Source organism: Cokeromyces recurvatus (genome assembly GCF_025118155.1).
Source record: "Cokeromyces recurvatus strain NRRL 2243 chromosome Unknown BX663scaffold_7, whole genome shotgun sequence".
In the NCBI taxonomy this organism is placed as follows: domain Eukaryota; kingdom Fungi; phylum Mucoromycota; class Mucoromycetes; order Mucorales; family Mucoraceae; genus Cokeromyces; species Cokeromyces recurvatus.
Window position 1 is genome coordinate 841776 of NW_026251393.1, and position 27529 is coordinate 869304.

The 27529-nt window shown below is 29.5% G+C and overlaps 10 protein-coding genes across 10 annotated transcripts; 7 read left to right on the forward strand and 3 right to left on the reverse strand.

Annotated features, from left to right (window-relative positions):
- Positions 1-1011: 1011 nt before the first annotated feature.
- On the reverse strand, positions 1012-2429 carry BX663DRAFT_503688 (ubiquitin carboxyl-terminal hydrolase). Its single transcript, XM_051526803.1, has 5 exons — positions 2291-2429; positions 2102-2195; positions 1799-2027; positions 1265-1732; positions 1012-1206 (listed from the first exon to the last, which is right to left on the reverse strand). Exons 1-5 carry the CDS (start codon positions 2331-2333, stop codon positions 1084-1086), a joined length of 957 nt encoding a protein of 318 aa, XP_051384808.1. The 5' UTR covers positions 2334-2429; the 3' UTR covers positions 1012-1083.
- A 1585-nt stretch (positions 2430-4014) lies between these two features.
- Positions 4015-5823, forward strand: BX663DRAFT_451532 (P-loop containing nucleoside triphosphate hydrolase protein). The gene is made up of 2 exons (XM_051523760.1): positions 4015-4920; positions 4997-5823. The coding sequence occupies exons 1-2, from the start codon at positions 4460-4462 to the stop codon at positions 5796-5798; spliced, it is 1263 nt and encodes a 420-aa protein (XP_051384809.1). The 5' UTR covers positions 4015-4459; the 3' UTR covers positions 5799-5823.
- Positions 5824-6310: 487 nt separating this feature from the next.
- On the forward strand, positions 6311-8447 carry BX663DRAFT_503695 (uncharacterized protein). Its single transcript, XM_051526804.1, has 5 exons — positions 6311-6473; positions 6569-6600; positions 6685-7997; positions 8053-8263; positions 8369-8447. The coding sequence occupies exons 3-4, from the start codon at positions 6703-6705 to the stop codon at positions 8195-8197; spliced, it is 1440 nt and encodes a 479-aa protein (XP_051384810.1). The 5' UTR covers positions 6311-6473; positions 6569-6600; positions 6685-6702; the 3' UTR covers positions 8198-8263; positions 8369-8447.
- Positions 8448-8851: 404 nt separating this feature from the next.
- On the forward strand, positions 8852-10775 carry BX663DRAFT_503699 (uncharacterized protein). Its single transcript, XM_051526805.1, has 7 exons — positions 8852-8997; positions 9104-9309; positions 9376-9511; positions 9584-9708; positions 9761-9869; positions 9957-10479; positions 10558-10775. The coding sequence occupies exons 2-7, from the start codon at positions 9143-9145 to the stop codon at positions 10662-10664; spliced, it is 1167 nt and encodes a 388-aa protein (XP_051384811.1). The 5' UTR covers positions 8852-8997; positions 9104-9142; the 3' UTR covers positions 10665-10775.
- Positions 10776-13015: 2240 nt separating this feature from the next.
- On the forward strand, positions 13016-14544 carry BX663DRAFT_503703 (uncharacterized protein). The gene is made up of 2 exons (XM_051526806.1): positions 13016-13327; positions 13430-14544. The coding sequence occupies exons 1-2, from the start codon at positions 13063-13065 to the stop codon at positions 14500-14502; spliced, it is 1338 nt and encodes a 445-aa protein (XP_051384812.1). The 5' UTR covers positions 13016-13062; the 3' UTR covers positions 14503-14544.
- A 791-nt stretch (positions 14545-15335) lies between these two features.
- BX663DRAFT_550457 (uncharacterized protein) lies at positions 15336-15784 on the forward strand (the record flags this gene model as incomplete). The annotated part of the gene is made up of 2 exons (XM_051531214.1): positions 15336-15568; positions 15745-15784. The coding sequence occupies 2 exons, from the start codon at positions 15336-15338 to the stop codon at positions 15782-15784; spliced, it is 273 nt and encodes a 90-aa protein (XP_051384813.1).
- On the reverse strand, positions 15724-17743 carry BX663DRAFT_451546 (uncharacterized protein). The gene is made up of 8 exons (XM_051523761.1): positions 17547-17743; positions 17442-17487; positions 17349-17385; positions 17193-17283; positions 16613-17135; positions 16237-16550; positions 15863-16165; positions 15724-15776 (listed from the first exon to the last, which is right to left on the reverse strand). The coding sequence occupies exons 1-7, from the start codon at positions 17650-17652 to the stop codon at positions 15873-15875; spliced, it is 1410 nt and encodes a 469-aa protein (XP_051384814.1). The 5' UTR covers positions 17653-17743; the 3' UTR covers positions 15724-15776; positions 15863-15872.
- Positions 17744-20160: 2417 nt separating this feature from the next.
- Positions 20161-21814, forward strand: BX663DRAFT_503714 (ras family-domain-containing protein). The gene is made up of 8 exons (XM_051526807.1): positions 20161-20278; positions 20409-20433; positions 20513-20571; positions 20679-20739; positions 20804-20897; positions 20961-21083; positions 21149-21368; positions 21434-21814. The coding sequence occupies exons 1-8, from the start codon at positions 20230-20232 to the stop codon at positions 21436-21438; spliced, it is 636 nt and encodes a 211-aa protein (XP_051384815.1). The 5' UTR covers positions 20161-20229; the 3' UTR covers positions 21439-21814.
- A 537-nt stretch (positions 21815-22351) lies between these two features.
- On the forward strand, positions 22352-25606 carry BX663DRAFT_503718 (gamma-tubulin complex component protein). The gene is made up of 9 exons (XM_051526808.1): positions 22352-22538; positions 22618-22705; positions 22767-22864; positions 22928-23099; positions 23165-23600; positions 23669-24100; positions 24179-24271; positions 24350-25186; positions 25246-25606. The coding sequence occupies exons 1-8, from the start codon at positions 22383-22385 to the stop codon at positions 25176-25178; spliced, it is 2304 nt and encodes a 767-aa protein (XP_051384816.1). The 5' UTR covers positions 22352-22382; the 3' UTR covers positions 25179-25186; positions 25246-25606.
- Positions 25607-27478, reverse strand: BX663DRAFT_503725 (uncharacterized protein). The gene is made up of 8 exons (XM_051526809.1): positions 27292-27478; positions 27025-27224; positions 26908-26953; positions 26659-26848; positions 26496-26574; positions 26095-26430; positions 25925-25997; positions 25607-25859 (listed from the first exon to the last, which is right to left on the reverse strand). Exons 1-8 carry the CDS (start codon positions 27394-27396, stop codon positions 25710-25712), a joined length of 1179 nt encoding a protein of 392 aa, XP_051384817.1. The 5' UTR covers positions 27397-27478; the 3' UTR covers positions 25607-25709.
- Between the last annotated feature and the right edge of the window lie 51 nt (positions 27479-27529).

The following is a 27529-nucleotide window of genomic DNA, read 5'->3' on the forward strand; positions in this document are numbered from 1 at the left end:
TTGAATACGTATCGTTAATATACACAATAATTCAAAATTCCACGTATATGCAGCAATTAGTTTTTTTTTCCACCTTTCTACAAGATAATAAGGATTAAATGATATACGTGTTTATATAATATACTTTAGCTCATTATGATCAAATGAAATCAAAAGGATTCATAAATAGTTATTAAGCATATAGAAAGAAAAAAAAGGTATTTCTGGTAAATCCATAACGCAGGCAATAAAAATCTTGCCCTGAAAGCATTGGCATTTTATAGTCATATTTAAATACTTTGTACTAATCAAGACAGTGTCATTTATAAATAGTAATCACTGTATTGTATACAATATATAAAATAGATGAGCCCCCTTTTTTCTTTAATATGTAACGCGTCGTGTTCAACAGAACACAAGTGGTTGACAAACAGTAACTAATTGCTATTTAAATATCTCATTTTTATATATATAGTAGTCGTTCTTTGTTCATTTTCTTTTCTTTTCTTTTTCCTTGTTGTTATTTAATAATATAAAGGTAAAGACTTTGCAAGTATATACATACAAATATATATATTGATGTAAGCTAATCTATAGTAGTGATAATATGCCTTTAATAAAGAAGCCCAATCTATGCTCACATCAACAAGTATTATACTATAGTAGTTATGGGATTTATCCTCAGGTGTATTATCCTACAGTACAACAAACTGCTATTTCAAATTGTTGTGGTCATTGCTGTTCATCTATCTTTCTTCAGCCATCTTTTTGCTGTGGGCCTCCTAATAACTATGGATGTCACCTAGTATGTGGATGCAAAAAGGTTCCTGAAAGTAGTACAGAGTATATAAACGTTCTTACATTTCACAATCCTCGTAAGCCTAAAAAAGGCCTTTTTAAAAAGTAATCATAAAAAATTATTTAAATGGAATATTATAAGACTACAAGCATTTTTTTTTATCAATTTACATATAACTATTATAAGCCATATACATATTCAACACATATACATCTATTTAAACAAAATAAAGACTATATTTATAATATTTATATGGGAGGAGAGTTTTCTTGTACGGAATAATTCAAGTATACGTTCACTGATTTCTATTTTTTTGCCTTCTCTTTAGCTTGTGCTACAATGGATTCAAGCTGATCCTTTTCAGAAAGGTGTTTCAGCAAGTTGTAAATCATTGGTATAAAATTATGCTTTCGTAAAATATTCTCTCTCTAAATATAAAATAATGATTTATCTCATATATCCTCAAATATCTTATCTTTAACTTACATGCCATCTTTTTCTCTTTTCTTTTTCTTGTTGTAATGTTTGTACATGTATTAAGCGATCTTGTTTTACTCTATTTCTAGCTTCTATGTCATCTTCTGGTAGTGATAATAAAATACCATCTGCTTCTTCAATTAACTCTTCCAATTGTTCAATTCGATCTCTAATAAGTGCCATTAAACTAAAATGTAACTCTGATGCACCATAACTTTCCATGCGATTCTTAATAGCTTCATTAGCTTTTTCGACCCAATTGTTTTCATCACAGGGTCCTAAATTGATAGGCCCTTGACTCAATCCATCTAATTCGTACAGTGCTCCATGAATAGGCGTGAATGCGATAAAGTGATAAACATCTTGATCCTTTCCAGCATTAGGATCAACAATTTCATTTACAAAAGGATCTGATCGTGCAAAACTATTATGGACTGATCTAATCAATTCACTATTGGAGATGGCTAATCCTTTCATCTACGTAATCGTACAAGAATTATTAATAACTAATCACGCACTATATACACATAAAGAAGTTCATACATCAGGTGGGAAATCTGCCGTGAATTCTTTAAAATTTCTTAACTCTTCACCAATGTCAATATCGTCTCTATTTAATAATATAGATAATATAGCTTGTGTTGCACATGCATTATTAATTACTTGATTAGCAAAGAACACATGATTCGCATCATGATCAACTTGAGGGATATTAATTTGATTATCCTTTTTATTTTGCCACTTGAACAAAAAAATCAAACCATACATTTGACTAATTTAAGAAAGTTAAAAAAAAATAATAATAAAATGAAAGATATACTAACTTAGTATACACACATTACTTACCCTAATTCATCTGTAAATTCAGGATCTAAACTGTAAATTTCTTCTGTTTGAACACCACGACAACCCATTCCCGAGATGAGTTCAGTAAACACACCTGTGAATTATAAGAAAATTAGTTTACAAAACATGTTTACTTTCGAACCAAAGGAGATAAAAAAAAAGGGAAGGGAGAAATGGTTTTAAAATTACCAGGATCACTTTCAATTAAGCACCAATCACCAGCATCAGTCATTGTTAAATTTGCTCAAGTATTTCTTTAAAGGAAAAATATGTATTCTTTTTAAACAAAAAAGAAAAAAAAAAGCTGTAATATAACATTTTTTTTTTTTCGTGCTGCTGGGTTGTAATATAGCTTTTATACATGAAGCTTAGACCAATTATTACGATTAAAATTATGTTGTGACTAATGGACACGTAGTGGCTATAAAAACTGATTTGCCCTAGTCAGTTTCAAAAAGAAAAAGTTGAAAACATTTCTAGACAAAAAGTAAAGGCTAAAGTCAAAGGGGGGAATATCTATATGTATATGCATATATGTAAATCGAAAAGATAACCCGCTCAATCAAGAGAGAGAGTGGATAAGGAATAGAGGAATAAGCCAGATAGTCCATTTTATACAAGATAAAACATTTGGATGGCCAATAGATAAACTGAGGAGATACTAAGTTAAAGGACTCGGAAAGTTTCATTGACTCTTGGCCATCTAAATGGGATACATACTACTCCTTGTAAGTAGATTACATTGAAGAATGATATAGTATCTTCTTCCTCGGTGGGAAATAGAAATAGCGTCACTTTGACCTATTTTAGACCAGGCCACATTTCTAATTGTGTATAGGCTGATAGCTAACCTCGTTGATGAAGACAGGTCTAGATTTATATATACATGAACTCTTCTTATTTTATCAGCCTATTCATATGCAAAATCTTCTCTAGCACCCAAAGTTTCTTTTGCATTTCTTTTATCCATCTAAGAATAATTGCGTTTTTCCAATATGTGATTATATACGTCAAATTACTTTAAAAGATTATCCATTGTAGCGATAGTATTTTAATCGAATTAGTTGCAAATAAAAGTAGTATGTTCTTCATTTAAAGCTTTCTTTCCATTCCGCTTCTTGGTTTCTTTGATTGGGAATATTCATTGGCATATCAATAAAGCTTTTCCGCATTCTTCAAGTTGTTCTTTCTTCGATACCAAAAAGTGTGAAACTATAGCAACAGTGGATTGATCTGGTTTTATTTTCTTTTAAATGAATTCAACTCATTGCTATAGCAGATCAAGTATATTTTGTATTTGATATAATTTCCTCTTATTTCCATTGCTACTACCTCCTTTTTCTTCTTCTTCTACTTCTGTTGCTTCTTCTCTGGAATGAATTCTTCGTTGTTTAGCAATACAATTTGTTGGTTTCATACAATTACTTGATAACACTTCAGAAGAATTATCAAAGGTCATGATACGCTTTAATAATTTTATTTATTTATTTTCAAATTAACTAACGTGTCTAGGACTAGGATTCACTCACTCATATAACTTAAAGTGTCATAAAGATCAGGCTATTATTCTTCGGTGATCTCTATTATAGGATCTATTTCACGATTATCGGATGCATTAATATTCATTGAGGAAATGTAAATTTCGGTTATTATTGATTCAAACTTTTTCTTTTTCTATCTGGGTAGTAAGCTACAAGAAGTATTTCGCTCAAGAGCTGATGATGAACATTGCTTATTGGTCAGTTATCTTTTAAAAAAAAAGCAACACTTGATTCTGCTAAGGACTTGATTTTTATAGTACAAATCAAGGCCAAAATGTAAGTCTGAATTTTAATTTTAATAAAAAAAATTAAAATAAAAAAAAAAAAAAAAAAAAAAAAAAAGATAACTTTTATTATTTCAACTATTAAAATGGGACGAAAGAAATTATTACCAGGAATTGATCCATCAGCTATTTTAAGCAGTAGGAAAAGAACTAGAGCTGTTGTAAATTACAATGAAAATGAACAATTGCGATCTAGAATACAAGCTCAAAAAGTGAATAAAGTTCATTCAAAAACAGAGAGTAAAAGTGTTCATAAATCAACTAGAAATCGTTATAAAAAAAGTAAATTAACAAATGAGGATGATGATGATGATAAATCCTTGTCTTCATCTGCTTCTTCATCTTCAGAAGATGATGAAGAATATTCACAATCAGAAGCAGAAGATTTTGAAGAGGAAGAAAAAAAGGAAATCAAATCAAAATATTTACCGGCAACTCATAGACGAATACCGAGAAAAATACCAACAGCGATTTCAACAAAACGTAAACCAACGACTACTACAAAACGCACTGTTCATAGAGTAAATCAAGTAATGCCAGTATTACCTTTACGGCGTGTTAAACGATACGATGATGCTAATCGATCAGCTTATGAATTGGCTAGAGAACGATTGCATGTATCGGCTGTACCTGATTCATTACCATGTCGTGAAGATGAATTTATAAATATTATGGGCTATATTCAAAGTGCCATAGAAGAAGCAACTGGTACATGTGTATATATTTCTGGAGTTCCTGGGACTGGCAAAACGGCAACAGTTTTAGAAGTGATTCGATATTTACAGCACCAAGCAGAAGAAAAAGCTATCCCTGAATTTGATTTTGTTGAAATTAATGGTATGAAATTAACAGATCCAAATCAAGCCTATAGTATTTTATGGGAATGTATGGATCCATCTAATAATGACGGTAAAAAAAGGAGATATACTGCTTCTCATGCATTACAAATGTTAGAAGCCAAATTTTCAAGTCGCAATGAAGATCAGCGTACAACGTAAGTAACGAAATAGATGTGTGTGTGTGTTTAATTAGAATGTCCGTTCTATTTATGCTTACGTTTATTTTTACAGAGTTGTTCTGATGGATGAGCTTGATCTTTTAGTTACTAAAAAACAAACCGTTATGTATAATTTTTTTGATTGGCCAAGTAGACCTTTATCGAAATTGATTGTTGTTGCAGTTGCAAATACGATGGACTTACCCGAACGAATTATGAGTAACAAAATTGCTAGTAGAATGGGTCTAACACGTATCAACTTTCAACCTTACAAATATGATCAACTCTATCAAATTGTTCAGTCCCGTCTACAAGATATAGATGCATTTGCAAAAGAAGCAGTTGAATTTGCTGCTCGTAAAGTCAGTGCAGTAAGTGGAGATGCTCGTCGAGCACTAGATATTTGTAGAAGAGCAGTAGAGATTGTAGAGAATAGAATAAAAGAACAAGAAGAAGAAGAAGGAGGAAAGTCAGCACCAAAGCATGTTACCATTGCTATTGTAGACGAAGCAATCAAAGAAATGTTCTCGTCGCCTTCAGTAGCTTTCGTTCGTTCTTGCTCATTACATCAGAAAATCTTTTTAATAGCATGTTTACAACGTTCGCGTGCAATAGGTTTAGCTGAAATTGAGTTTGGAGATGTAGCCCATTATCATATACAGACGTGTAAATGGCATAATATTGAGCCACCTAATACTAGCGATTTGATGCGTGTATGTGAATCATTAGGTCAAGCAAGGGCTTTACTAATGGAAGGTGGTAGAATGGATATTTATATGCGTATTTCGCTGAATTTAATAGAAGAAGATATTGTGATGGCTTGTAAGACAGATAAAATCATCAGTCGTTTGTTAAAGAATTTACTAGATAAATAAATGTAGAATCATTTTTTTTACCCTCTTTCGCTTTTTTTTTTTTTTTTTTTTTTTTTTGATAGTGACAAGGTAAATATACTTGAAATGTATAATATACCCTAATCAAAGTCAGGAAAAAGTAATAGAGTAGTAACAAGGGAAAGCATTTATTTGTATTATCCTTTTCTATAAACTAAATTCAATATGATAGTGTATCATATTCCTATAAAGAAAATAATACTATATGTTTATTGAAACTATGGACAAACTAAAGAATTGTATTTCATGACTCTTCATTTAAGAATATAATGGATGACATAGTGACTAACAGCTATATCATTTGTCAAGATATATATTAATATTTATATATATAAAAAGGGAATTTTTTTTTAAAAGAATATAAACAGATTACAATAAAAATAAATGTAACAAGAGACTGTCTTTAGTCATAAGCAGGTAGAAGATTGTAACTAGAGGAGACGGGGAAACAATTTTTTTTTTTCTTATAAAAACTCATTATGACACATGTCTTTATCAAAACTAGTGATATAAAAAAAATCTTTTTTATTTATTTATTTATTTTTATTTCTTCTCTTTTTCTAATAAACAAACATGTCAAGTAAATATAATAGACTTATTTTTAACCTTTGTAGAAATCAATTATATAGAAATTATAGTACAGTCAAAGTACCAGCTGTATGTAGCTTGATAAATAAATTTTTAAATTATTTATTATTGATTCAATCCATGTATTTTTGAAATAAATATATAAATATATACATACATACTAGCTTATTCCAGAACAAAAAGAAGTTCGAGTAATGTAAAAAATAATAAATAAATAAATATATAAAAACTAAATTCATCAGCTAAACTCATGTTAATTACTTCATCATTTTAAATTTAGGAATTGCTATTAAATGTAATGGATACAAGTCCTAGCAAAAGAGAATTGCAACACTTTTTGAAGCGTTTTGGGCCTGATAAATCAACATTATTTTCTGGATATAAAGATAGAAATGAAACATCAAATATTAAATCACCAAAGGAATATGTCAAGGCATTATTAACACCCTCTTATCATCATTTAGCACTTACAAAAGTGGAAGGACCTTTCCATAAAGCAGATTGGCAAAGAGTAGGTAAAACTCTTTACAAACTTCAAAAATTGGGTTTAACCTCTATCATTGTATCTGATAATCCAAGTTGGAGAAAAGAGAAATCATTACCAAATGAATTAACAAAACGAATATTAACAGAAAGCATGGCCTTAGTTGAAGCCATTGAACAAGCAGGCGGACGTGCTCGAGTTATTTTTGGCTCTGTCTTGGAAAGATCGATGGCTTCATCTAATTCAATAGATATCAATCCTGACTTTATTTTATTGGCTTTAAACAATAATGAAATACCTATTATTGCACCTATTTTAGCTGAACAAGATGGTCAATTAGTACCTATCAAAGCTTCAGAAGCGATTACTGCTCTTACTCAACATCTTGCAGCAAAACAAGCCATGTATCCAAAATTAGTGCCATCTAAAATCGTTGTTATTAATAAAGAAGGAGGTATTCCGAATCATGATTTACCAGGTACAGCCCATAGTCTTGTCAATGTTCAAGAAGAATTTGATGATATCCAAATTGCATTTTCTAAAAATAAAGAATGGCCTATATTATATCCAAGCACAATAGAAGATTTAACCATGATTCGAGATTGCTTAGAACAATTACCAACTACTTCTTCAGCTGTTATCGTACCTACATCCTCCTTACCTTCAGCTCTAATTGCAAATTTAGTAACTGACAAACCATTATATTCATCTTCTTTACCCATCACAAATAAAGAAAGAATTAATCAAACTAGAGCAACCGTTCTGCGACATGGTATCAAGATTAATCATTATTCTCGTTTAGCAGATCTTAATTTAAATCGACTTACAGAATTATTAGAAGCTAGTTTTCAAAAGACAGTCAATAGAGATGCCTTTTATAAAAGATTAAATCATGTTTTATCAACCGCAATTATTGCTGGTGATTATGAAGGTGCTGTCATTATAACAAAGGAGAAAGCTATGAATCAATCACATGCTTATCTTGATAAATTTGCTATTGCACCTTCAAGTCAAGGTATTGGTTTAACAGATATTTTATGGAAACGAATGTGTGATGCCTATCCTGAATTACTTTGGAGAAGTAGAAAAGAAAATGGTGTTAATAAATGGTAAAAAAAAAATCTCTCTCTTGAATCCCTTGTTATATTTACTTTAATTATTTAGGTACTTTGAAAGATCAAATGGTTATTTACGATTAAAAGACACTAATTGGATTCTATTTTGGCATGGTTCTAATGGTTATCATTATATACAAGATTATGCAAAAATAGCTACATCTATTCCCGCTTCATTCATCACTTCTAAATAATATAAGAAAAAGAATGATTATAGTCTTCAATAATAGAACCGTATAACTCTTATCGAGTATACCATACTGTACAGTCATTTCAAAAAAAAAAAAAAAAAAAAAAAAAAAAGTCGTAGTTTTAGAATTGGATGTCATGTCTTGATCATTCAAAAAAAAAAAAATCATATTTACTTCTTTTTCATAAACTTTTATTTATTTCTCTATTTGCTAATATCATATAATAATTCTTGTCATTTTGTATATAATAGAAGCGATAGTTTCCTGTTTCATCATTTTTTTTTTCTTTGCTTAGTTAATACAATGATATCGTACTTTAAAATACTATGCTTACCTAATCATTTATGAATTAGACTTTTTTTTTTTTAATTTAGCATGTTTTTAATTGGTTAAATGAATATTATTTTGGGGGGGAATGAATAAATTCCTTCTCTTATTTAGAAATAAATTACTTAAACTTATCAACAGGCCACAGAATAAAAATGCATTTACAAGCTGCGTTCTATTACTAAATTTAATTAAGTTAAACTTGGAGTATTTTTGTTCAAATTTAATAATTATTCTTGTATACTAAACAACTTTGTCAGTCACAAAAATTGTCATTTAAATATCTTTAATGAAAGGGGAAAATAAAAAAGTAATTCATTTCAATCTCCCAATAAGGCACATGATGAAATCAACTGAACTATTTTATTTTAATACAAGATTAAATAAAGTTAATTACTTCATATTTCCTTCAAGAATTGATGAATGTGTTTGTTTGACATTGTTGATTACTTAAAAAAAAAAAAAAAAAAATCCGGGTACAGTATGTTTTATATCGGAGCATGTTTGAACCAAATGTCTATTTATTTAACCCTTTTTAATATTTTCCCTTTTTTTATTATTGTTATTATTATTTTCAAGCAGTAAGACACACTATTACTGTTATTAGACAAGTTTAGGAATATGCTACCAATAAATGGTATCGAAGAAACAGATTTTGAAAAACATGAAAGACTATTAAAAACAATATCTAAATTCGATATGGTTGACATTGGTGAAAGAGTTCATGATTTACCTGACGATTTGAAAGATGTTAAAAACATTCTAGTCACTGGTGGTGCTGGTTTCATGTAAATATCTTTAAAAAGTAGAAGAGGAAGAGTGAAGAAATAATGTTTATTTATTTTATTCTATAGTGGATCCTTCCTTGTCAGAAAATTAGTTGTATTATATCCAGAATATCATATATATGTTATAGATAAACTTGACTATTGTGGTTCCTTACATAATTTAAAAGCTGTCAAAGAATTCCCAAACTATACATTTGTTAGGGTAAATGATATTTCTCAAGTTTTTTTTTTTTTTTTTTTTTTTAGGTTATTTATGAATAAAGAATATATATAGGGTGATATCACTTCTGCAGACTTTGTTTCTTTCTTTTTGAAGGAAAAAAAGATTGATGTTATTTTCCATTTAGCTGCACAAACTCATGTAGATAACTCATTTGGAGATTCATTTGAATTCACAAAGTATGTAGATATATAAATACATATGAAGAATGGATGATTTATATTATATTAGGAATAATGTAATGGGTACGCATGTGTTATTAGAAGCAGCTAAAATTAGAAAAATTCGAAGATTTATTCATGTTAGTACAGATGAGGTTTATGGTGAAGTTATTAATGGAGTAAGTTTCTTTTTTTTTGTTTATGTTTAATACAAGTATATATCTTAATTTATTATATCCATATAAATAAATATGTATAAATATTAGCCTGATTGCATAGAAGATACAATTTTATCTCCAACGAATCCATACTCAGCTACAAAAGCCGCTGCAGAATGTCTTGTCAAAGCTTATCACAAGTCATTTGGATTACCTATCATGATCACTCGTTCAAATAACGTATATGGTCCATATCAGTTCCCAGAAAAGATTACTTCAAAGTTTGTTTGTAGTTTACTTCGTGGTAAAAAATTATATATTCATGGCGATGGACTTAATTCTCGAAAATACCTTTATGCTGCAGATGTAGCAAATGCAATTGATATCATCTTTCATAGAGGTGATGTAGGTGAAACTTACAATATTGGATCACCCTCAGAGATATCAAATTATGAAATGGCAAAACGTTTAATTCTTTTGTTCGGTTACAAGGAGAATGAAATCAATGATCATATAGAATATGTGAGGGACAGGCCTTTTAACGATAAACGTTATGCAATTGATTGCTCTAAATTAGAAAAGTTAGGCTGGACTCCTAAAGTGAAGTTTGATGAAGGTTTATTAAAAACAAGTAAGTTAATATAAAGGAATATATGTTATGTGTATGTGTATGTGTATGTATGTGTTGACTATTTACACATATAAAAAGTTGAATGGTATAGACAATGTACTGATACTTGGTGGGGTGATATCTCTAGTGCTCTCATTCCTCATCCTTTCAAGGTTACACCTTCTTATGATGTATCTTCAATATAGAGAATAATACTACTACTGTTGTATAATTAATTTTTAACTGAGTTTTGATTATGTAATAAATATTTTAAATATAATAGTATCATTAATGTAATAAATGCATACAATAAGTTGCCTTTTCTTAGTTGCTTGACGCTAAGAAATTTAATTTGATCATTAGTTGTAAATTTTTTCAATAGTAAATAAATCCCACTTTCTACTACTACTACTACTACATATTATACGTATCAATTACTCTATTCTCATACTGTTGCCTCTTCTATCTTATGAGTCTATACAGGTTAATATGATAACTATTTGTTAAAGAATATTTCAAAAAATAGCATCTAAAATATATCACTAATAAATGAAAATCCTTCCTTCCTTCCTTCTTAATAACAGCTCAGCTCAGCTCAGCTCAATTTATTCATTGAACAGAAGTTACTATATCAAAAAAGCTATTAATATGTAGCTTTATCTTCTTCTTTTCTTTAGAAACTTCTTTATTTGGAATAAACTGAAGTATAAACACATTTAATATTATAAAACTTCTTAATAACAGTCATTCATAAGAGTGATTTTAATATCTTTATTGACCGTCACAAAACCTTTCTTTTTAAGATCTTGTTTCTTCACTTCTGGAGGTACGAGATAATATCAGACAAAGACTATAGTTAAGTTTTTATGTGATTTATTATTCGATTTAATTCTTATCAGTATTTATATTAAATAATTAAATTTGCTTGAAAACTGGAAAATCGTAATGATAGAAATAATGCATAAGTGGTTGTCTCTTGTTATTAACTAATTATGCCGATATCTTCTATATTTACATACAACACATACTTTTGACTTCTTCCTTCTGGATTCTAAATCCTTTATCGTTGGCTTGAAATCTTTTCTTATTCTGCCTTAGTTATTTTAAACAGCAGATTGTATTCTACTTCTATTGACTGCTTATTTATTTCGTTTATCACTAAACTGCACAAAGATGATTTAGTAATGATTTTCAAGTTTGGCTGTCAATTATTAAAATACTTTGAAAATAAGAGACTGTAAACCAAAATTAAAATTTATATCCTGTATTTAACTTTTCTTTTTTTTTTAACGTAAGCGAAGAACCTATTTTAGATCCTTTTAGTACTGTGAAAAGCATACTATTTATTATCATTCTCTTTTCTTTTTCTATTCTTTTTTTTATTATTAACTCCTGTAAATATATGAGGTAGTTACCATATCTAGATTCTTTATTTTAAAGCCTGTCATTTAAAATAGACACGTGTTAGTCTTTTAGATATACAATGTATCGACTGTCATTATACAAAAAAAAAAAAAAAAAAAAAAAAAAAAAAAAAAAAAAAACTGGTAATTTCTGAATTATTTTTTTTCCCTTGAACTCATTAAAGTTTTTTTTTTTTTTTTTTTTTTTTTCTTGAACATATTACAGTCTTTTTTTTTAATTTCTTCACTTTGTTCAAAAGAACTTCTCCATTCAGTTTGGATATTATGTAGTTTATCAGTGTACTTTATGGATTTTAATTTTATTAATATCTATAAGGCTAAAGACGTAATAATTTAACAATAATAATGATGAAATTTTATTAAATATCACAGGAACAGTTTCAATTTTTTTTATTGAATACGTTAGATTATAAAGTAGGTTAGTAATGTTTAGTGGGAAAATGACTGACTATAATCGGCTTACACTTGAAGAAATTCTCATAGTAGTCGTTCATTGCTATTAACGAGATAATTTTTTTATTATATGCCCAAGATAATGAACTACTGTGATTATAAAATAAGCTTTATCATAATCTTCAATATTATTACATAATGTTCCTGTACACTTTACTACAAGATCTTGGCAAGAAAAAAGTTACTTAAGTTTATCAGGCACTTTTTTTTTTTAAAAAAAAAATAATGATATTAATAATGATATTAATAATAATAGCCGAGACATTATACATATATTTATTTATAATGAAATAATTTAGTATTGATTATGCTGCTGCCTTTCATTCGTTTCGTGTATCGAGTTTTTTTCGATTATAAAGAACCAAGACATAATTATGCTGTTATACATAATATATCATCATATTTTTAGTTATAAGACAAAATTTTTTTTTGACTCAGATTATTTACATAACGAAGAAACAACGTTTTGATATTACTATTATTATAGAAGAGAAATGATAATGATGGAGTGTTATTATGTGACTTTTTTTTTCTTGAAGTTTAGATACTATTTGACTAATAATCATGCCAATAATTCCTACCATTTATTTGCTTTCAAGTCAGCGATGATTATAATTATCTGTTATCTCTTAAAATAATAACCGTTTCTTGCTTTTTTATTTTATTTTATTTTCTCTCTTTTTTTTTATACATATTTATTTATTTATTCTCTTCATTTGCTTGAGTTATGTCAGTTCAACAACAATTATTACCCATTTATAGTCAATTGGATTTTCAAGAAACGTCTCCTTCTAACATATATCAATTTGTACAAAATACAAATAGAAAATATAGAAATCCACCTGTTTACTTTTCAATCAAAATTATTAAAATTGATAATGATAAAAATAAACGAATATGTTATCCTGGTTCTATATTTGAAGGAATTGTAAACTTAAAAGTGGATACGCCTCTTGCTGCTCAATGCTTAATACTTGTCTTTAAAGCCGCTGGTAATTTATAATTTGTTACTAGTTAACGATACATAGATGCTGGTTTTTAATTTTAATCTTTTTTTTTTTTTTTTTTTTTTTTAAAAAAAAAAAAAAAAAAAGAACATATTCAGATTGATAATAGCTTTGAAAGTAAACCGTCTAAGGAACAACTGTTTGTCATTCGTACTGTATTATGGGGTTTACCATCTCATACAGGAGATAAATGGCCCATATTTGAGACAGGAGTATATCAATTTCCATTCATATGTAAAATGCCTATGGTCAACTATCCTCCATCATTTAAACATCACCTAGCTTCTTGTGAATTTGAATTAGTAGCTTCTTTAATCCGTCCGGGTATTCGACCCTTTCAGACTACACCTTATTTAATACGATATGAACCTTTTATTCCATCCATATCTATGATTCATGAACACTCCAGTATATATCAAGAAGAAGTACAATTATCGAAAACTTGTAAAGTTTTATTAACTTTAAAGAAAGGCTGCTATTATAATCTATCAGATCCAAAAGAATCAACTATAAATCTTCAATTGTCCATTGTGAATTCTGTTCAAAAAGAGGAAATAGACATAACAAACAAAGATAGCGGCCCTCTTTCCCCTCTTCATCTTAAAAGAAGTAGTCATTGTGATAATAATAATAACTACAATATACCAAGTCATATCGAAGCCTATATAAAAAGAGAAATGGATATTACATATGCATCTTATCATAAATCACATATAATGGTGATGACCCATACGAATGAATCAAGTTTTTATATAGGTCAACTCAATGGACACCGTACTTACTATATCAACGTCCCCATACCTACAGAACTAAGGAAAGAAAATCAAGCAACGCTATTAAAGAATGTGAATCTATTAGACATGACAACTACAGTCGACTTTTCAAAATATGTCAAGATAAAATATAAGCTGTGTATTACAGCTAAAATACGATATGGTCTTATTCCTGTTCGACGTCAATTATTTTGTGTTCCTATTCGATTTGGTACAATGACTCCTGGAGAGCCATTACCTCCAACGATAGTAGATTATCGAGATCCTTCTGTTGCTACAGATATAACTTTATCTACAAAGCCAAAATTTTTACGTCCAACTAAAATCGAAGAACAACTACCTGCTTATAATGACGAATTTTCACCTCCTATTTATGATTCCTTATAAATCCTGTATTTCTATTTATTATAAATACTCTCATATTTTACTCATTGAAATAAAATCATCTGTTATCTGATTTATAAATTACATTTCCTCGGTGGCATTTATCCATAGCAATATACATATTCTTCTGTAAACCAAACTTATTAAATGTAGAAGCCATTTCAATCTTAAACAGTAGAAAGTGTGTTTTGTTATCATGTGGTAATGCTCTCTTTTTACCAGCTATCGTTTGCTTTTATATATATATATATATGGCCTTTGGACTTTGGACTTTGGAGACTGCTGAGAGGCAGCAATTGATCCATAGGTTGACATGCAGCCCAAAATACTCAGAGGTTGGTGTCTTACGGTTGTACTTCCACTTCCACTTCCACTTCCACTTCCACAGGTGTTCCTTTCTTGGTTCAACTAACAGGACCCACCTTTAGATAAAAGTTATGTTTCTACATTAGAGAAATGAATTCAGCTACCGTAGATGGCTTATACTTTGTTGGTATCCAAGACATGGCAAGTAGGTGAGCCAAGCCTTATTCAAATCCTTCTATATCATATCTATTACTGTATCTAAATATTGTTCTTCTTCTTCTTCCTCTGACGAAATTGAAATACCCAAAATATTTTTCCAAACAATATACAGCGTATTACTAGTTGCTTCTGCTTCTTTTGGCTGATATTTAGGTTCTTCTGTATCTAATCGACCACAAATAAAACCATTAATAATCATAAATTCTCTCTCTTTTTTTTTTTTTTTAATAAAGTATAGTCAATCTTTTAGCTATTGTTTAGCCTCGACATTGACTTGTCCTGTTTATAAATATTAGACATAGGGAGAATTTATGGCTGCGTTTATGGCTACGTTTATGGCTGCGTTTATGGCTGCGTTTATGGCTGCGTTTATGGCTGCGTTTATGGCTGCGTTTATGGCTGCGTTTATGGCTGCGTTTATGGCTGCGTTTATGGCTGCGTTTATGGCTGCGTTTATGGCTGCGCTGAGTTATAAATGCGTTTATGGCTACGTTTATGCCTGCGTTTATGCCTGCGTTTATGCCTGCGTTTATGCCTGCGCTGAGTTATAAATGCGTTTATGGCTGTGGCTCTCCTAATTTTCTACATGACACTCCTGTTTTTAATACTTGGTTCACTACCTGGTACATAACTTTTAATTCATGTATTTTAAAAAAGATAATATAATAAATTCTCATATACTGATTATATTTTTTAATACTTTATACTTGTTTGAAATAGGTTAATGTTCGTAATTATGCTTTTAAATATTTCTTTATAGTTATATTTCAAATAATGATAGGTTACAAGAAAAGAATTTGTTTTTTCACAATCATATTTTATTTTCTATAGTAAATACCTCACAGAAGTTATTTACGTGGCTTTTCAGTTGATGTAGATGTGATAGGAATTATATTAATTGGCGATTTTTCAAGACAATGATCTAGCCAGCTGCTATCATCAGTAAGCTTTTTACTGCCCTTTCTCACAGACTCAAACACATCCTTGACCATTACTTTTAAACAATAGACTTGTACAAGTACTGGTAACACTTTCTCACCAAAGTTAATAATGTCGGTAGGTATTTGAAGGGCTTTACCATCAGTGATTCTTGTAATATAACCTTTAGGCCTATCAGCTATAATCACTTTCATATGCAACCCTGTGAATTAACAGGCACAGAATATATGTTAGTTCATTATAGACACTATATGAAACCATCTTTTATTTTACCTGAATGTACTACACCTACAGTACATAAATTGTTGTATTCACCTTTGTTTTCTATAACAAGTAAATCTAACATATCTTTTAAAACTTTTGGAAGTTTCATGCCTCTTTCTTGAATTGTCTTGTTTCCTTTTAAATTGTAATTTTTATCGACTTCTGAAGCGCCATATTCAAAGCTATTGGTACTTTTTGGACTTGCTTCACGGATTAAGAAATCAAACCTATGACCCATTGGTTTACGAGCATGGTTATTAACATCTTCAATAGTTCTTTTAAGACCTTTTCTAATCGAGGATGCTATGGAAACTCCCTCCCCTCTAGAACGATTGATCGTGTTAATCCAAAAGAATAAATAAAAATAATATAATAATGAGCTTACCTGACTATCTCAAGTCCTTCTAAGTCACCAAATATATGGTCTATCATGCACCAAATATGAATGTTATACCAATTCTCCAAGTGGTCCTTCTTCAAGCTGCCGTTTTCATATTCTCTTACTAGTGTGTATACAGAATGCTTTATCCAATCTAAATCGAAGTGTTTTTCACGATCATAACATTCCTCCCAGCTTTGTTTTTCATTAAGTACTTTTCTGATATCAGCAGCTGATTGGCAGTTGAATTTATTCAAATACTGTTTAATAACGTTAGGCAACTTTTTGGGTTTGGGGCTATTATATGCTTTGATTTCCTCAATTTCTTCTTCTGTAAATAAGCCATTTTTAATATATGATTCAGAATCTCCAACATCAAAAATTAGTGATTGAGAAGAATGATCACCAACTTGTAACTTTCCAAAAGCATACAAACTGTCCTCCACTATTTTTCCAGTAGAAAGAATCCATTTGTCATTATTTTTCAAGTCTCTAAAACATTCCTCAACTTCAGCTCTCAGTTTTGCAGCTATTAAAAAAATTGCTAAAAAAATATACTATACTACTACTTTGTTTCAATACTTACTATGAACTTCATCAAGATGGTTTCCAAGTTCAATCGTTGTATCGAAATGAGATGTACAGCTTGGACAACCAAAGTTTTCTGTTACATTTTGCTGTTAATAGAAAAAGAACATTAGGGAAAAAAATGCAAACAAAGTTGATTAATTAAAGTACTTACTCTTGACTTGGCGACAGAGTCAGAAATATATTTTTTGCTAGAATGTGAAATGTTAGATATAAGAAAAGCTTCGTGGTGATAACTTATACTTACGTTTTTGTGTTATATACCCTACTTCTTGTACTTGGATACTTTATCCCTATAATGTTAGACATGTTATAATAGAGCTGCATTTTAAATGTGGGCTTTCTTAGATACCTTCAACACTTTCATAATGATCCCTTAAATTACGAGAATTAGAAAATTTACCATCGTTACAAAGATGGCAGGAATATATTATTGTGTAAAACTCAATGGTAGACATTAATATATAATAAAAAAATAATGGTGATGTAGTTATTAATGTAAAGAAAGATACTGATTACGGTATTAAATCAATAGAAGAGAAACAAAAAGATAGTACTCAGCAGCAAGTTAAGTATTAAAAACAGGAGTGTCATGTAGAAAATTAGGAGAGCCACAGCCATAAACGCATTTATAACTCAGCGCAGGCATAAACGCAGCCATAAACGCAGGCATAAACGCAGGCATAAACGTAGCCATAAACGCATTTATAACTCAGCGCAGGCATAAACGCAGGCATAAACGCAGCCATAAACGCAGCCATAAACGCAGGCATAAACGCAGGCATAAACGTAGCCATAAACGCATTTATAACTCAGCGCAGCCATAAACGCAGCCATAAACGCAGCCATAAACGCAGCCATAAACGCAGCCATAAACGCAGCCATAAACGCAGCCATAAACGCAGCCATAAACGCAGCCATAAACGCAGCCATAAACGCAGCCATAAACGCAGCCATAAACGCAGCCATAAACGTAGCCATAAACGCAGCCATAAATTCTCCCTATGTCTAATATTTATAAACAGGACAAGTCAATGTCGAGGCTAAACAATAGCTAAAAGATTGACTATACTTTATTAAAAAAAAAAAAAAAGAGAGAGAATTTATGATTATTAATGGTTTTATTTGTGGTCGATTAGATACAGAAGAACCTAAATATCAGCCAAAAGAAGCAGAAGCAACTAGTAATACGCTGTATATTGTTTGGAAAAATATTTTGGGTATTTCAATTTCGTCAGAGGAAGAAGAAGAAGAACAATATTTAGATACAGTAATAGATATGATATAGAAGGATTTGAATAAGGCTTGGCTCACCTACTTGCCATGTCTTGGATACCAACAAAGTATAAGCCATCTACGGTAGCTGAATTCATTTCTCTAATGTAGAAACATAACTTTTATCTAAAGGTGGGTCCTGTTAGTTGAACCAAGAAAGGAACACCTGTGGAAGTGGAAGTGGAAGTGGAAGTGGAAGTACAACCGTAAGACACCAACCTCTGAGTATTTTGGGCTGCATGTCAACCTATGGATCAATTGCTGCCTCTCAGCAGTCTCCAAAGTCCAAAGTCCAAAGGCCATATATATATATATATAAAAGCAAACGATAGCTGGTAAAAAGAGAGCATTACCACATGATAACAAAACACACTTTCTACTGTTTAAGATTGAAATGGCTTCTACATTTAATAAGTTTGGTTTACAGAAGAATATGTATATTGCTATGGATAAATGCCACCGAGGAAATGTAATTTATAAATCAGATAACAGATGATTTTATTTCAATGAGTAAAATATGAGAGTATTTATAATATAGAATAAAGATAAATATGAAATTAAGATAATAAGAATATAATATGTTAGTGTAGATATCAAATGCAATACTTCTTGTGTTGTTAAAAAGTACAACAAGCATAAAGGAATTATTTAGATCTACATCAAGATAACTACAAAAAAATCAAAGTTGTTTGATATATACAAGCTATATATATTTATCTTATCTTTGATCACTATTAATTGGCTGCTCTTGCATCTTTTATTTTATCAATCAATGCTCTTTATTATTCATGTATAATAATTGAGTAGTCCAGTATATAGACTATATAAAAGCCTACACTGACTGTAGACTATTCCATATAATAACAAGTTCAATATCCTAATATGAATTCTCTTCTCACACTCATTCACTTCTGCAATGATTAATTCAAGTGCTTATCCAATTACACGATCACCCTGTCTTCTCTTGTCTGACAACGCTCTCTCTACGCTACACTTTAACCTATTGCAATTGTCTATACTTCGTTTACCGCTCATTGCTGTGCTACTATTCTTTTTGATTATAAATACTTGATACTTCTTACAACTCTCAAAAAAAAAAAAAAAAAAAAAAAAAAAAAAAAAGCAACTTGACTCTGTTTAAGACTTTTAATAAACTCACTAAAGTCTTAACTCGTAACATATATCATTGTGACAGCAAATTGTGGGTAATTGGTATACTGCTTTGTTTCCATTACTATATTCACCTTTTCTAAATCCCATTTAAGGGTGTTAGTCAAAGATTAAGGAAGAAGTACGCAAAACGTCTCTTTTTGAAGAACGAGATGGTTGTTGACAGAATTGAAGAGGTAGTTCAGAAAGTTACAACTGAAAACTGTCAAAGTTGAATCCATCACTCACGAAGATTATTTACAAAATGTATGAATATGGAAAGAAAAACCTTCAAAAAGTGTTCTATAGTGTGCTCCAACTTAAGTTCGAAGGGTGTTCCAAATTAAGTTCAAATTTTTTTTCTAATTTAATTGGTTAAATGTTCCATTTTATTTTTCGAAAAATGTACCACTAAATTCAAAAAATGTTCAATTTGAGAGTGGAAGTGCTTTTTTACTGTATTTGTATCTATTCCAACTCAGTAACGAAATAAAAAAAAGCAGAAAAATACGTCATTTTTGGAATTCGAGTTTTTTTTTTTTTTTTTTTTTTTCGTTTCTTTCTTGCAGTTAATAATTTTCTTTCTTTATTTCTTAATAAAACATATAATAATGACTACACAACAAGGAAAAACATATCAATTTAAACTTGTACTTTTAGGTAGATAGAAATGCACTTGAAGTTGAAAAATAGATGAAAAAAAAAAATGAATAAAATAAAATAAAAATGAAAGCATGAGATGGTTAATCTCTCTTTTTTTTTTTTAACAATAATAATAAAACTTAAATAGGTGAATCAGCTGTAGGTAAATCAAGGTAATTTCATATACATATATAGTCCTTTGAAAAAGAAAAAAGAAAAAAAAAAGAGACTCATTATTTTAAATTTGAATAGCTTGGTAATGCGTTTTGTTAAAGATCACTTTGATGAATACAGAGAAAGTACCATTGGTGGTGAGTATAGTGACATATGACCCACTTTGTATTTCATACACCCTTTTCGATTATTAGGGAAAAAAAGTAATGGAGAATTGGTATCTTATTATTATTATTGCTTTTAGCTGCCTTTTTAGCACAAACAATTTCATTAGATGATAATACTACAGTGAAGTTCGAAATTTGGTAATATATTTAGATATAAATATATATAGAAATTAAATTAAAATTAATAATCTACTTTATTTAGGGATACGGCTGGTCAAGAGAGATATAAAAGCTTAGCACCAATGTATTATCGTAATGCAAATTGTGCTGTAGTTGTTTATGATATTACACAAGCTGTAAGTTATATGTAAACATTTATAAGTATTAAAAAACTAATTTTATGTATTCATTATAATTAGTCTTCTTTAGATAAAGCTAAGGCTTGGGTAAATGAATTACAACGTCAAGCAGATCCCAATATTGTTATTGCATTAGCTGGTAATAAATGTGATCTTGAAGCAAGAAGAGCTATTGAAACAAAGGTAAATATTACAAAAAAAAACCGTATAAAAGATAAAATTGTCCTTAATATTCCCTTTTTTTTTAGACTGCTCAAGAATATGCAGATGAAGCTGGCTTATTATTTTTTGAAACATCTGCAAAAACAGCCGAAAATGTAAATGAATTATTTCATGCGATAGCAAAGCGTATGCCTCTTGATCAACTTGCAGACAGTTCACGTGGTAGAAATAGAGCAGGATTAAACTCTCGTGGTGGTGTAGATTTGGAAAATTCAGGAAACCCTAATGCTGCTAATGGTTGTGCTTGTAAGTCATGTTTATTCAATAAAAAAAAAGAAAAAGGTTATATATTAATATATGCTTAATTTTAGGTTAAAATGTTATACATAAAAAATAATAATAATGTACTGCTATCTTTTCTTCTTCTTTTTAATTGTCCTTTTTTTTTCCTTTAATAATTGTGCTGATTGTTACCTATTTAATTCATTCCATGGAGAGATCTTTTATTACGTCTACACTCACTACGATACACAGAGTAATTCTCTTGTGTATCTTATCCCTTCTTCCCTCCTTCTTTGTTTGTGATCCACAACAATGATTATATAAACATTTATATTCTATTTCTAACTTTTGAATGTTTACAACTTATTTGTTTGTGTATTACGGTAAAACAAAGTTTCTTTAGGTCATCATATGCAGTTTATTAGTTTCTTCCTATCATTGCTCCCCCTTTTTTTTTTTTGGTTAAGGACAGTCCATATTTCGAGCAGCTACAGTCATATATATTAAATTTATATACATGTAAAGAAAACATGATTCATAGCATAATTGCTTAACATTTGTAGTCATTGGTGATTATGTCATATTCTTTAAACAGCATGTATTTCAACATCACAACTCATTACTTTTATGATTGATTATATAATATAAAAATGATGATATTGACCTTCATTCTCTACTGCTACTACTATTGTCTATCAAGTAACTAGCTTGATTTCTATTTTTTTTAACCTTATTTAATGGCTTTAACCAACATTTATTTTCCATAAGAAACGAATCCATTTAGTATTTATCATTACTTGTTATAAATAATAGATTTATGCTAAGACTATCATTGTGGAACGAACAAAGTTGTCCATGAATGTTTCGGTGCTTAAATTCATTATGTCCTTTTTTTTTTTTTTTCTTTAAACGCGATGATGAGTTTGGCGGTTATATACCCTCTCCTTTCCTCTCTTTCTCCCCCCCCTTTTTTTTAAAAAAAAATTATTTCTCTTTTCTTTTTTCTTTTTTTTTTTTTATCAGAAAATAGGATCATAAATGAGTCAATTTCCAAGTCGTTCATCTTCTATCCGATCTGAAAGAAATTTTAAATCTTCAAATGTGGGTACCACTTCTTCAAGCTCAACAAACATGATCGATACCAATAACATGGATAGAAGAAGCATCTTACTTTCACCAAATCAATTGAACAGAGTAAATCTATAGAAAATACATATATATATATATATTTTTTCAAATTCTATTTTAACAGTTAAACTCATTTATTTCAAAGATCAATAGACGACTTGCTAATATAAGATATGAAACAGCATCTTTAGATGGTCAAGATCTTGAACAACCCATTCAACAAAGCTCAACAAGTAAATGATCACTTGCTATTCTTTTCTTTTTTTAATGCAAACTAATTTGCCATCTACTTAGATCATGATGATACCATTTTTTCTCAACATACAGTGGGTGATTTTTCTGTTAAAATTCAAGAGTATGCAATGATAGAAGATGTTTTATTTGTTCTAATGGTAATTCTCTATTACTTGTCATGTATACTAATAATTTTGAAATATAAAAATATTGTTAAATAGGGAATTGATGGTACTTATATCAAATGTAATTATCCAACATCATTGAATGAAGAAAGTGATGAAGAAACTGAAGATGCAATGGAAGATGTGCAGTTGAATCATTCTTATTTACAACAAGGGGAGAAGAAAGATATTTGGGAAGAAATGAAATACACTATTGATCCAACTTTGGGTATGTTTCTTTTATGATCATTTAGAACAGGAAATGACTCTTACATACATACATTTATTTAAAAGATCCTAGTATAAAACACTTGGTCGAAAAGATATTACCTTTGGCAACTTTTTATTTATCACTGAATGCATTTGTTGAACAATATACGAGATATGAATATGGAACTGTGAATCATGCCCTTTGTGCAGGTATAAGGGCATTCTTAAAAGACTATATGGTATTTGTTGCTCAATTAGAACATGAATTTCAGACATCGACTACATTCACTTTACAAAGATTATGGTTTTATGCTCAAGATTATTTACAAACAATGAAAATTCTTAATAATTTAGTTACCACAATTCGTTCTATCAAAACAGTTCATCTTTCAAATGATGAAGAAGATAATATCGATGCTGTCATAGAGGATTTACAACAAAAGGAAATACATATATCAGAACGAATAAAAGGTGGATCTATTCTCAATATTTTATCAGAGAAATTGATTGGATTAAGCGGGTAAGCTATACATTCATTTAATGTTACTTTACTCTACTCTACTATACTAAAATCACTTTGTTAAAAAGTGACCCGAAATGTAAAAAGATTTATACATTCTTACTATCAAAAGCATCTATACCTTATTTCGATATTTTGAATTCTTGGATTTATCGTGGTGAAATTAATGATCCTTACAATGAATTTATGATTTTAGAGAAAAAGAGTGTAAAGAAGGAGAACTTGAAGGAAGATTATAATGATACTTATTGGGAAACACGTTATACAATACGTGAAGCCTATGTGCCATTCTTTCTTGAACCCATCAAAGATCAAATTTTATTAGCTGGTAAATTCTTGAATGTCGTTCGTGAATGTGGTGTTGAAATTGCAAATCCAGATGAAATGCAACACGAGGTATCAAGTCAAAATACGGTTGAAGAAATAAGTAATTCACCATACTTGGCTAATAACTATATACTATCAAGAGGTGAAGTCTGGACTGCGGTAGACGGTAGTCGGTAAAGTTTAAAGTTAGAGAGCCTTTTTCATTATATTATGATTTATTAAACTAACTCTTAATTTGAATTTCTTATTAGATTCATAAAGAACTTAGAAATTGCTTATAAATACGCAAATCAAAAACTTTTAAACTTATTAATGAAAGAACAACAATTACTAGAACGTTTAAGGTATATATATATAAATATATAAATTAGACATGTAACAATTAAAAATTGACTTTTTTCTTTTTATATACATTGATAAAGATCTTTAAAGCATTATTTCTTTCTTGATCAATCTGATTTTATTACATCATTTTTGGATTTAGCAAAAGATGAATTAAATCAACCTGCATCTGAAATACCTCAGTCTCGTCTTCAATCATTAATGGACTTAGTTTTACGTAATCCTTCCTCTGTAGCAGCTTATGATCCTTTTAAGGAAGATGTAAAAGTGACCATGAGTCATTTACGACTTGTTGATCAATTAATTCGAATTATTAGTGTTTCAGGTCTAGAAGGCTCCTCATCTAATTTTCGATTATTAACAACGGGTCCTGAACGTAGTCAGACTCTTTCTAATAGCTTTGGATCCATTCATAATAGCAGCAATACCACACCACATGATTCACTTTCAGGATATGATGCATTAGTTTTAGATTATACCGTAACATTCCCATTATCACTTATTATTTCACGTAAAGCATTAACAAAATATCAACTTTTATTTCGATACATTTTGAATTTGAAACATGTTGAGGAACTATTATGTGGTTGTTGGATGGATCAAAAACATTTATTTTGGAAATCAAGATCATCTAGCTCAAAAATAGAGAAATGGAAGTTTAAGATCTTTTCACTTCGAAATCGAATGTTAACATTTGTTCAACAGATTGCTTATTATGTGACAAATGAAGTATTAGAACCTAATTGGCGACGTTTAGAAGCCAATTTATCAAATATAACAACTGTAGATCAAGTTTTACAATACCATTCTGATTTTTTAGATTCCTGTTTAAAAGAATGCATGCTAACCAATTCAAAACTACTTAGGGTAATGAAAAGAAAAAAAAAATGGGTCACTTTGTATATCTAATTTTTTTGGTAATGATAGATTTATAACAAATTAATTGGCTCATGTTTAACATTTACAGCACAAGCAGAAAAATATAGTCATTTATTGAAAATAATTGAAGGAGAAGCAAAAGATAGATATGGTGTACCTGTAGTAGGGCTCAATGATACCTCCCATAATTTATTTGAAAGTTCATATAAAACATTAACTAAAATTGAAGAATCCTTTTTGTATCATATGAAACTATTAATTGATGCTCTTAGTTTCTATTCAGCACAAGAAACAATTCAATTCTTATGCTTAGTGGTACAACTAGACTATAATCAATTTTACCATCATCATACTTCTATATCAAAAGAACAACAAAGTCGATCCTCTTCAAGACAAAGATAAACAGATTACACTGATTCTTTTCTTTTTCTTTTTTTTTAATAAAATATAAATATACAGGCAAAAATAAGAAGCATAAATACAAGATTTATAGAAAGCATATACATATGTGTGTGTGTGTAAATCAAATATGCATAGTTTGTTTCATCATAAATCCTCCATTCATGTTTCTTGAGCTTTTTCCTTTGATTCATGCAAGGCATTCATATTTACTGTCAAGAATCCTATAATAACTAATAAAGCACCTATTGTATAATGGACACCTGGTATAAAGCCTTTGAAGATCATATCTCCAATCAAAGCAAGTGGGATCTAATTATAGTCAAGATAGTTAGACATCTGTCATTTTATATACTCTTCTTATACATTCATATTACAGTCAAAGAGATGCCTAATGTCACAACAAGTGGAGATGTCATAAGCATTGCTAATAGCCATAGATAATCAGATCTATAGAGGAAGAGAAATCGTCATTAGAAGAACAATACTATACTATAATAAGACAAGACAAAAAAAAAAAAAAGGGGAGGGAAGGAAGGGAACCTACAAGAAAGTGCCAATAAATGCATTCAACAAAATAACGGTCCATAAAGTTGTATTCATGGGTATCATAAATGGTTCTAGACCAATAAAATGAATGATGGGTATAATAGGCCATAAGAATAAAACATTGAAAGCACCAACAAAGCCAAAGAAGAGAGGCATATCTATACGATCTTCATCACCAATTTTTAACTTTAAAAGTGTTGTATATCCTCCATAAAAGATAGCTCCTAATAATGCAAGAATATCACCTATTAAAGGTGCAGAAGAATAAGTCCTTTCTCTTAATAATGGATTTTGATTATTATCAGAATATGAAACAAGTATAACGCCTAATAAACTATATATAAACATGAATATGAATATGAATATATATAAAGACTCTCTATCTATCTATCTATATACCTTATTAATACTGCAATAAGTTTAACTTTATTCATAATTTCAACTTTAAAGAGTGCCCCTATACCAAGCGTAAAAAGACCTATTATATACATATATTCATATAAAAAATAGACCTATTTTAGATTATTCTTCACATTATATAAAATGTCATAAAGAAATATACCTGACATTGAAGATAAGATCGTACTACTGCCAACTGAAGTATAAGCAAGACTAGCGTTCGTTGTATAATTTGCAAAGAACCAAAGTATACAGAACTGTAAACTTAATTTAATAGTCTCGCAAGTAGTCAATTTGCTGTTTACTTTTATCATTTTATGATCATTTGATTCTTCTATTATTACAGCATAATTCTTGTATAAAATATTAAGTATTTTCTTTTTTTTTCTTTTGTAAAGTTATTATATTATACCTGTTGTATCATTGTTGAATCATGATTCTTATTATTTATTAGTAGCCTATTGTAGATATTATAGTTAACTTCTTGGTTGTTTCGCTTTATTAAAATTGCCCAACAATTATTATATACTTGGTAGTAGAGTCGTCGTCTTCTTCTTCTTCTTCTTCTTCTTCTTCTTCTTCTTCTTCTTCTTCTTCTTTTATGCTTTTATGCTTTATCTTTTTTTTTAATTGTTTAATTAAATTAGGGATAAGATAGAATGAAAATGTCGCTGTATTAAGGTAAGTCACTAGAAATGGCTTATTATAATCCATTTCACCGAATAAATTCTAATATTTTTTTTTTTAAACATTATTTATTTATTTGTATGATGCTGCATATATCTTCGATATTTACATTCATAGCAAATGATGAAGTCACCCATATAAATACGACACCACCTAATGCTAATATGCCTCCCCAATATCGTTTCTGTGATAATTGCTTTATTCCAGAAGACATAGTAGGCTGCGCATATATATATTAAAAAAAGAAAAAAAAAATGTAAAGAAATAAAAAAGAAATAGAAATAAATCTAGTGACCTCTCTTTTTTTTTTTTTTTTTTTTTTTTTTTTTTCTGGCTGCTAGTGGACA